This window comes from Vulpes vulpes, chromosome 1, assembly GCF_048418805.1.
Source record: "Vulpes vulpes isolate BD-2025 chromosome 1, VulVul3, whole genome shotgun sequence".
In the NCBI taxonomy this organism is placed as follows: Eukaryota; Metazoa; Chordata; class Mammalia; order Carnivora; family Canidae; genus Vulpes; species Vulpes vulpes.
The window spans coordinates 183,954,791-183,965,650 of NC_132780.1; the positions used below are offsets into that span (position 1 = coordinate 183,954,791).

At 41.3% G+C, this 10,860-nt stretch overlaps 1 protein-coding gene across 2 annotated transcripts; it reads right to left on the reverse strand.

Annotated features, from left to right (window-relative positions):
* Nucleotides 1-2,045: 2,045 nt before the first annotated feature.
* Nucleotides 2,046-10,570, reverse strand: NDUFAF4 (NADH:ubiquinone oxidoreductase complex assembly factor 4). 2 transcript variants are annotated; one of them, XM_072737708.1, is made up of 3 exons: nucleotides 10,323-10,570; nucleotides 9,681-9,784; nucleotides 2,046-4,135 (listed from the first exon to the last, which is right to left on the reverse strand). In XM_072737708.1, exons 1-3 carry the CDS (start codon nucleotides 10,456-10,458, stop codon nucleotides 3,848-3,850), a joined length of 528 nt encoding a protein of 175 aa, XP_072593809.1. In that variant the 5' UTR covers nucleotides 10,459-10,570; the 3' UTR covers nucleotides 2,046-3,847. The 2 variants fall into 2 exon arrangements, with proteins under 2 accessions (XP_072593809.1, XP_072593805.1); XM_072737704.1 differs by having other exon boundaries at nucleotides 9,657-9,784; nucleotides 10,323-10,537.
* Between the last annotated feature and the right edge of the window lie 290 nt (nucleotides 10,571-10,860).

The following is a 10,860-nucleotide window of genomic DNA, read 5'->3' on the forward strand; positions in this document are numbered from 1 at the left end:
CCTTTTCATCAAGATTGTACACTGTGTGTATTTCCTTTCATGTCAGGCCATTACTACTCAGCTCCAAGTACTGGCTTATCCCATATTGAATTATTCATCTTTATCATGACCCACCTGTTGCTTTTTTCCCCCACAGGAAGCAAAAAGGAAGCAATTTACCTACTATATACTTTACATCAACACAGTCAAAAAATTAGAGAACCTCGTGTTTGCTCAGGATTCTGTTTTTCTAACTGTGAGCTCCTTTTCTACGATTCTACTCACATGTGTTCCCAAGACACAGTTCTACTGTGGGAGCACTGACCATGGCAAAGAAAGACCTTGGAAGTAGTGATCCTGATGCTCTGAATGTAAAGCTTTGGTCTGTATGTAGGGATTTAGATTTAAGTGCTTCTGATATTTCATCTTTTCTCCTAACAAGTAACTCAGTCCTATTATTCCTAAAGCAGAAGAGAAATGGAGTATCCAGATAAACAGATAATCCTTCTCTCAAAATTTTTAATGGATTGTTTTTTGTCGGGACAAGATAGAGTAGCTGTCAAGCAATGAGTGATGGCTATTTAAGATGCATCAAGCGACTAATCCTTTATATGTGGCCATTTCTTACATATTTCCAACTTGTACCGGATAAACTTTTTTTTTTTAAGATTTTATTTATTCATGAGAGACACAGAGAGAGAGGCAGAGACACAGGCAGAGGGAGAAGCAGGCTTCCTGCAGGGAGCCGGATGTGGGACTCGATCCCAGGACTCTGGGATCACACTCTGAGCCGAAGGCAGATGCTCAACCACTGAGCCACCCAGCCGTCCCCTGATAAACTATCTTTTTTTTTTTAATTTTTATTTATTTATGATAGTCACAGAGAGAGAGAGAGAGGCAGAGACACAGGCAGAGGGAGAAGCAGGCTCGACTTGCTTCCACCAGGAGCCCGACGTGGGACTCGATCCCGGGTCTCCAGGATCGCGCCCTGGGCCAAAGGCAGGCGCCAAACCGCTGCGCCACCCAGGGATCCCCCTGATAAACTATCTTAATGCAGGGTTCCAATTCAGGGTGCTTAGAGCTGTTTCAGTTCAATACCTCCAGTTACGGGTACAGAAGCTTCCTCATCACACTACCACTAATGGTCCAGGGCCCCACCCTCTTTTGCTTGGGATTATGGGTGTTTAGGGGCATGGAGTAGATATGGAGGGGATGTCCATGCACAAGCATTAGTTGGGGCCATTCCTGAGTGGTTAATGATGAGATGCCATTCAAGACCTCCATTAGAGCCTTTTGTGGTTAGCAAGATCACACCTCCTACTAGTTTATCTCCAGAAATTCTTTCCTCTTCTCTCCTTCATAGCCACCCTTCTATCTCCTGCTCTTTCTTTTCTTCTCAATAATCTTTAGACCCAGACATTGTGGTTATCCAACCTGCACATATGGTTAGCACACACTGGAGTCTGCTGCCACACTGGTCAGTATTTTTAAAAACATCCCTGATCTAGACAGAGCTCACCAACTAAGGCATCTTACTAAACCAGTCTATCATGGCAGAGAGGGCCCAGACATGTTGTTCAGTGATTCTCATACATAGTGGGCACTGAGTAGTCCTGCACCTTGAATGTCATCACAATTCTTACGATCCCAGAGAGGCATCACAGGAAAGCATTTAGAAGCACAAAGTTTTGAACCTACTAAGGTTTAAATCCAGGTTCCAAAATTAATTAATTAGTTAATTAAATCCAGGTTCCAACACTTATGAAGAAATCTTTGAAAAGTTTTTTTAGACCTCTGTGCTTCATTTCCCCTGTAAAATATAGTTAATAGTACCTCTCTTCCTACTATTGAGTGGGTTGTTAAAGGTAAAAGGCTGAGGTCAGTGCCTTAGCACAGTCATTGCTTTTAATTTGTCATCAATTATTACCCACTTTACTTCCAAGATCATGTGACTAATGGTGATGCCAAAGTCGACATCATTTTCTGAATCTAAACTCCATGCTTTCTGTGACACCACTAACAAAGCACTCTCGTACATACAATAAAAAACAGCAGGAAGCCACTGAAAGATTTGGGAAGTACTTTACTTTATCATGTGACACCATATAACAGCCAGATTTACCAACACCCAACCACAGTGTAGATCTGAATAGGGAAGATGGCTCAGAAATAGCAATCTTATTAATTCAAGTACTGACCTTTACTTGATAAAGGAAAACAGTTTTGATGACGGGTTTCAGTTTTAAAACGCAATTCTATATAGTTCTTGTTTTCTTAAAAGGACTACTGTTTTGAACCATAAACAAAGTACAGTTTATTCACATAAAGGAACTGCAGCTGAAAACAAGTTTAAAAATTCCCATCTCAGTCTATTTTTCCCTTCTCAGCATTGCAAATGCTTCATTCCAACATATGCTGAAATCCTCTGCATCTCCCATACCATTTCCAGAGGAATCCCTGGAAAGTAGTGAATGTCTGTCTTCCTTCAGAAAGACACAGACAACTTGGAATTTTTCTTATCACATTCTCTAATATTTCTACAACTTGCACTTTCTGCTCTTTTAAAATGTGCTTCTCTTTATAGCATAGCAGAAAAAAACATACCACTAGGAATCTGAAAACCTAGATTCTGGGCCCAGCTAAGGCAAAAACTAGACAATAATCCTAAACAGGTCATGAAACTTCCCCAGCCCTGCTGTTAACTGCAAAAGGTAAGTCCTATTTGTTCAGTCCTTTATTATCATTTATCTTCACAATAACTATTAGATTTATATAAGGCAGCATTATACTCATTTTATATGGGAAATTCCGTCTCAAAGAAGTTACACAATCTACCTGAGATCTCACAGGTGGTAATATGACACAGCTAAACTTACAGAATCTCACTCAAGACCATAGTACTGGTTGGTACACATCGTACTCATAAGTTAGTTCAATGGATGAAGCAGCAACTTCCCAGGTCCCTTCCTGTGATCAAATTTTAAGTTTCTTCTTGCAATTTTTTTCCTTTCTCCTTCCAACCAGCATTTAAATTAGAAAACCTATATATAATTTGTCACTAAATTTCATTTACCATGGTTCTCTGATTTAACCCTTCTTCACAATTTCTTGTATTTCTATATTAAATCCAGAGATGTTACTTTTTTGTTAGCTCCCACGACTGCGTGCCTCTCTGAAAGCTTTTGGATCTATCTATCAAAACAGAGATTGCTAAAATTTTGTAAATACCAATTCCTTTTTATAATTTTAAGAAGTTATTCCATATAAAAATAAAACAGTTCAAAACAAGAAAAGTCCTTTTATTCTCTATAATAATAAAATATTCTATTGATTTTATAGCACTTTCCTGTCTGCTTTCATTTGGGATATACTGTTATACCCTTCCCTTGTAAGTCAGTCTCCCTTTCCCTTGTAAGAAAATATCAGTCATAAGAATTAGGAAAACTCTTACTTTCACAATTCCATAAATAAACTAGAAGAAATAAATTAATCACCTAAATTGGACGGCAAAACTTTGTTAAATGAGAGATTCAGGACATTTCCCAAGAGGTCCTATGACCAATCTAAAAGCTGATGATATATGATGTGCCTAAAATTACACTTTAAGTTTTTTATTTATAATAAATTTAGATATGTGCTGATTAGTCTTGCTGATATTACATATAAACATATGCATAAACTAAATTAAACTTTAAAACAAAACAAAATTCATTCTATCAGCAATCCTGAAAATTCAGCAAAGCCCCATAAATAGTACGCTTTCCCAAGAAGGGAGCTTTAAACATTCAATAATTTGTATAATTTAACATGCTGAAAACAGGTCACGCGAATGGGAGTACATGTAGGAAAAATAATTTCAAAATTTTCTTCATTTTGATGATATTGCTTTCTTGTCTTCAGGAGGGCAGATTTTGACTTCAAAAGTGACAAAGTATTTGAGAAGGGATTTTACATCTTTTTGTTCTAAATAGTATTCTTCTGCTATTTTCTCAGCAGTCCATGTTTCTGGATAAAGTTTATGATTATTGAGAAGTGTCAATGCCTCTACAATAGAAATTTTGCCTTTGGGAATGTTCTTAATATTCATCATGCTAAAGTCATGGCCTTTTACCAATCTCAACTCCTTTGGCTCTTGACGTGTTGCAGCATCTTTTACCTAGTATCAAAAAACAAAAGCAAAAAGAAAAGGCTTTCAAGATGAGAGAAAAAATTAGACATCTATTTTCACAGTTCTCAAATCTCCACTATACTTCTTCAAATAAATACTACACATGCTTCTTCAAACTACATTTTCTCATTACAATGACACATAATTCGATGGTGCTTTTGGCACACTGCCATTACATTAACTATACATAACTATAGCTCAATCATCAAGAAATCTAGGTAGTTCGGAACATAACAATTCAATGCATATCATCCACTCACCTCATTATTTCATACATATTAAAGAATAAAGACAATTTGATTAGATTAAAACTGTTTTTTTACAAGGGCAGAATTCTGATATTGCCCTAAGAGCTTACTCAATTACTTCCACTCCCATTTCCTAGTTTTGTACTTCATATTCAATGTCTCCAAATACTTTAAATGAATTCAAATATTGCTAGATATCTTCACTCTTTAAAAAAAAAATAAACTGGGGAGCCCCGGTGGCCCAGCAGTTTAGCGCCACCTTCAGCCTGGGGTGTGATATTGGGGACCCTGGATTGAGTCGCACGTCAGGCTTCCTGCATGGAGCCCGCTTCTCCCTCTGCCTGTGTCTCTGCCTCTCTCTCTCTGTGTATCTGTTATGAATAAATAAATAAAATTAAAAAAACAAAAAATAAAAAAAAATAAAATAAACTTATATTTCCAATATCCCAACAAACATAAAACCTATGCATACCCATCTTTCCATCTGTCTGTCCCAACCAAGTGTAATCCTTGCACTGTACTCTGTATATCTTTCATTACTTGACCATGCCAATCATTCCCTTTTCCTTTTTCTTTCAACCGCATCCTGCCTACTGCTGCTGTATGGTCAAATTATAAACATGCCATAGTCATTACCTTTTAAAGACACCCACCAAACCTGAACCAACACTTCCTTTTATGGCCAGTTTCCCCATCTTAGTTAAGCTTTAAAGATATTATTTGTGATCTTGGATCCAAGGTTAGAGGATCAGATCTTCATACCGAGGACACTTTTCAGGCTTTATTTGAACTTACTACACCATCTGATGCTGTTAACCACTCCAACACACCCATACTAGTCTTTCCCCTTGGTTTCCATGCCATCCCTTTCCCCAGTTTTCTGTCTCTCCACGGTTCCTTGTTCTTGTAGACTGTTTCCTTTCAACTGCCCCCGGAAGGTTAGCATGCTCCAAATTCTGATCCAGGCCCTCTTTTTACTCTTCACATTCTACTGAAGTAATCCCACATACCCTTTGGACTTCATTACTACCTACATGTTAATAATTTTCAAAGCTGATCTCAAACCTAGACCTTTCTCCTTACTTACAGATCTAAATTCCCAAATGCCTAATTGGCACCTTTACTTGCATAATCTACAAGCACCTCAATGGGGTGCCTGGATGGATCAGTCAGTTGAGCATCTAACTCTTGATTTTGGCTCGGGTTGTGATCTCAGGGTTGTGAGATCCAGCCCTGTGTTAAGGAGGTCTGAGTCAGCAGGGTGTGTGTTGGAGGATTTTCTCTCTGCCCCTCCCCCTGCTTGCATATGTGTGTGCACATATGCTCTTTCTAAAATAAACTTTAAAAAAGAAAAAAAATTAAGAACCTCAAAATCAATATACCTAAAACTGAACTTACCTCTTTCCTCTGAAAATTCAATTCTATCCCCATATTCTCTCAGTGACCAATTATCACTTCTCTCCATATCCCATTCCAAAACTTAAAGCTTAGTTTAAACTTAAAGCTTAGTTATACTTGACATCTCCCTCTCCCTCACAATCAATGACCAAATACTATTGATAGTGACTCCTAAGTCCCTCTTGAACCCATTCACTTCTCTCCCCATCACTACATCACCCTTCTCAAAGCTAATGTCTCTTGTAGGAACTACTACAAAAACCTCTCAACTCGTCTCCTTTGACTATATAAAGCGCATTTCCCCCTTCTCAGCCTATTATGAAGCCAATCGGACATAAACCTCAAGGACTTCCCATTGTCCTCAAGATAAAACCCAAATTCCTAAGAAAGACAAATAAGGACCTTCATGATTGGGTCCTTATTACCTCCATCTTATCTTATTTCTCCCAAATGTATTGCTCACACTTTCCCCTAACTGTAATCAACTCTGTTGTCCAAAGGTATCATATATTCTTCTACTTTTACACTGTAACTTTGGTTTGAAACACTCTTCCCAACTTCTTCACTTTCCAATACTCATAGCTTCTCTTAATCTTATTTTCCCAGGTAATCGTTCTTTCACTCCATATAAATTGTTATTCAAAATTCACTTCAGATTAAAATTAAATACTGAAATTATTATGACACTGAAAAAATGCTTGGTAAAATTCAACATCCTCTTGATTAAAAACAAACTCTTAGCAAATTGAAAATTTTAAAGTCTCAAATGTGAGAGAAGTATTTTTAAATCAGAAACCTTATCATTTTATTATAAAAATGCTAAAACATTAGAGACACCCAATGTAAAGGAAGAATAGGAGAGACTACCAACTTCTACTGCTATGTTAATGTTACAAACATAATGAGAAGTACTATAAATATTAGAAAGGCAAACTGTAATTCTATGCTGATGATACAGGATTATCTTCAAAAAATAACAGAATCAATGAAAAACCAACAGAAATAATAACTTAGCAATGTGGAAGCTGCAATACAAAAATCATTTGCTTTCTGACATATTGGCAATAAATAGTTTAAAAATTTAGGGTGGAAAAAACAAAGATCCCCGAGTAACAGCTTTCCCTCTATCCCCCAAAGACTAAATAATACAAAGACATTAATTCTCAAATTAATTTATACATTCCCATTAATTATGCTCAAAATCCAAATCAGACTTATTAAAGAACCGGACAATTTAAGGGGCACCTGGATGGCTCAGTCAGTTAAGCATCTGACTCTTGATTTCGGCTCAGGTCATAATCTCAGGGTTGTGAGATGAGCCCTGCATAGAGCTCTGTGCCCAGTGGGGAGTCTGCTTCAGAATCCCACCATACTCTGCACATGTGCTCTCTCTCAAATAAATAAATAAACAAACAAATAAATAAATAAATATTTTTGATTAATTGATTAAAGCACCTGACAGTTCATCTGGAAAAAAAAAGTGAGACAAAAGCCATGAAACCTTCGGGGGGGGGGGGGGGGGGGGAGAGTCATAACAACTATCATTACAAAGCTCCATTAATAAAATATGACCCTACTGTAAGAATAGAAGAATAACTAGAATTGGTAAATCCATCAAGACTTGTATGTATTAGCATTTTAAGGGAGTGGAGAAAACACTGGGTTATTCTGTAAGTTATATTTAGACACCTGACCATCCAGTTGAAAAGATCTCCTGGACGCCTGGGTGGCTCAGCGGTTGAGCATCTGCCTTCAGCTCAGGGCGTGATCCCAGGGTCCTAGGATCGAGTCCCATTATCAAGCTCCCTGCAAGAAGCCTGCTTCTCCTTCTGCATGTCTCTCTCTCTCTCTCTCTGAATAAATAAATAAAATAAATAACTTAATAATTTAACAAATAAAATAAAATCTGAATAAATAAATAAAATCTTAAAAAAAAAGATCTCCATACACCAAACACTACACTTATTGTCAAATAAAGATTTTAATATAAAACACACAGTTGTAAAAGTACGACAAGGAAATACAGAATACCGTCTTTATGTTAGAGGGAGTCCAGACTTCCAATACGATGAAAAGCAAAAAGGTTAACATGTTTGACAGAATTCTCAGCAGCAGTTAAAAAAGCCACACAAAAATAAATTATTTGATATATGATATCAGTTATGTTTCAAGACTTCACAAATCATTAAGAAAACTAGGAACTACCCAAAAGAGAAAAACGGACAAAACATAAATAGGTACACTTTAGCATTTTTTTCACGCCATTCCCCCCAAGTCATTTTAGTCTTTTCCTAATATCCTAATACCCCCATAAAAAATTTTTTTAAGGTTTTATTTATTCATGAGAGAGAAAGAGAGAGAGAGAGAGAGAGAGAGAGAGAGAGAGAGAGGCAGAGACATAAGCAGGCCCCATGCAGGGAGCCTGATGTGGGACTCGATCCCGGGTCCAGGATCAGGGCCTGGGCTGAAGGTGGCACTAAACCGCTGAGCCATCCGGGCTGCCCTCCCACCCAAAATTTTAATACCATTGTGTATCTCTTTATGTATTGTATCTATGTAACTGTATTCATAAAAACTGCTAAATTTTTTTCACTCCCCAAGGGCCAATTTTTGAATGCATGATTTAATACAGCATGAGATAAACAACAGTTGGAAGTATTATTCAACACCTGTTATTGATGGAAGTACTCAACACTAAGAACATGAACATCAACCCTTCTATTTTTTTTATGGGAACATCTGGTGATAAATGAGCCCTATAATTGGTATTACGTGTAACAATTCACAGACCTTATTTTACATGAATTTTATTTCACTTATCTAATGAAAATTATATTAATAAGTGTATCTGTGCAAACAGTATTGCCTATCTAGACAGAGAGGGTATCAGAGAATTTTAGAATGGAAAGAAATCTGGGAATTGTCAATGGCACTTCTCTCCCCTTTAATCATACTCTCCCCCCAACTTAGGACCTTCCTGCCCCAACAAACTCATCTAGTTAACTCAGACTCATCTTTCAGGCAGGAGCTTGAATGTCACTTTCTCAAACCACCCGGACCAAGGACCAAACACAAACAGGTCCCTATGATACGCTTACAGTGTCTCTACTTTTCCTTCACAGACCTATTAGTAACTATGTACTTATGGTTGCTCATTTGTTTGTCTGCGTCCCTCACAATATTCTGAGCACCAAGAGCAAGGACTGGGTCTGCTTTGCTCACAACTATACACAAAGCACTTGTGCCTGACATTTATATATGGATTTATATATAGGTTCCTATTTCCAATGTGTTCTGTAGGCCCCCAATTTTCACATTTCCTATCTGAATATCTTAAAAAAAAAAAAAAAAAAACAACACCGACAACACAACACTAAAGGAATCCCACAGATGGCAACAAAATTCAATCCGCTAAGGCTGAGAAAATAGTTATTAAAGCTCTTCTTCAGTGATTCAAATGACAACCACCAAAATTACTGTACCAGATCCTATAAACTGTGAAATAATATTACCCTACACTTAAGTTTCCCCAACACACTGTAATCTGGTCACAACTACACTGACAGTTTTACATGTGCAGAGCATTCAGTCTCTTTTACTACCTACCACAGGTCTCCTGGTCGTTTTCCTGGGGCACAAAGGGGTTAAATTACTTAACCTGCTGAATTATTATTTTTTAAAGATTTTATTTATTTATGCATGAGAGACGCACAAAGAGAGAGAAGGAGAGGCAGAGACATAGGCAGAGGGAGACGCAGGCTCCATGCAGGGAGCCCGACGTGGGAGTCGATCCGGGGTCTCCAGGGTCAGGCCCTGGGCTGAAGGCGGCGCTAAACCGCTGAGCCACCGAGGGATCCCCTTACCTGCTGAATTAAAACACACGTTACCTGCAGAGAAGACGCAGGATCTCTGGAATCAACATACACATCTCTTAGTAACGACAGCAGTTTGTCATCTTTCCTGTCGATTTCCTCCTTAATTTCTGGATGCTCTAAGGACAGAAGAAGCAGGTCACAGTATTAAAACCAGAGAAAATTTCCTCCCAGCTCCTAACGCCTAACAGGAGAGAATCCCTTTGAGTTTGTTGCTTGATCAAGAGGCACTGGGACAACACGCCAGGTGCTGTGCGCGCAGATCAAGATGCCAGGTCAGGCTCGGCGCGCCTCGCTCTGCGAACACCCCGAAGGGGACACTTCCAGGGCCCCAGGCCCCTTCCGCTTCCGATTCCCCGCAGCAGGTCGGTAGGCGGGGAAGATACAGGGGTGGCCCGGGTCGCACCTGCACCTGCACCCGCACCTGCACCCGCACCTGCACCCGCACCTGCACCTGCAGAACCACGACGTGGGCGGGGCCGTCGCTCCGCGGCAAGGGCAACGGGCCTCCCCCAAGGTCACGGGCCTGGGGTCCCGCCTTTCCGCGCCGGGCAGCCGAGTCCCCGCCGCCGCCCCGGGTCACCCCCGCGCGGAGCCCGCCCAGCCGGCCCCGGCGGGGGGGGGGGGGGGGAACGGACGCGCCCTGCCACCGCTTACGGCTCATCTGCTCCCGCAGGAAGCTCTTGGTGGACGGGTGCCTGGGCGCGGGCGACGGCTTCATCCTGCTGATTTCCCGTTCCGCCCGGTTCTCCAGGTTGAAATTGCGGAGCGCGCGAGCCGCGGCGGCCCCCATCTCCTCACCGCATGACGTCCTCCGGGGCCGCCGCACGTGGGCCAGCGCGCGCCGGCGACCTCGCGGACGCTCCGAGCATGCGCGCTGCGGCCCGACCCCGGCCACGCGCCGGAAGAGCGGAGGCCCAACGCGCCCCCGCGCGCCCCCCAGCGGTCGGGAGGGCGCGCGGCTCGCCTCGGCCCAGGCTGTGTGGGAGGCAGCGCGTCCTGCCCCGGGCCCGCGGCCCCGCAGAGGCAGGCGCTCGGGCGGGGAGCTCTGGGGCAGAGCCAGGCCCGTGGCTGCCGCGCGCGCTCGCTGAGACTGCGGCCCGGGAACTGGCCTTGGGCGGCCGGAGAAGAGCCAAAGTGAAACCAAGTGCCCGTTCCCAGCCCGGGCGGCACCTGCCTGCGGCCCACGGCGCGG

What these genes read in the sequence shown, in the direction of transcription:
- NDUFAF4 (XM_072737704.1), bottom strand. Translation starts at nt 10,458, where the DNA reads ATGGGGGCCGCCGCGGCTCGCGCGCTCCGCAATTTCAACCTGGAGAAC. An exon ending in CCTGCGGGAGCAGATGAGCC is followed by an intron (nt 9,785 to 10,322) that starts GTAAGCGGTGGC and finishes TTCTGTCCTTAG; the next exon opens with AGCATCCAGAAATTAAGGAG. An exon ending in CGTGTGTTTTAATTCAGCAG is followed by an intron (nt 4,136 to 9,656) that starts GTAAGGGGATCC and finishes TTTTGATACTAG; the next exon opens with GTAAAAGATGCTGCAACACG.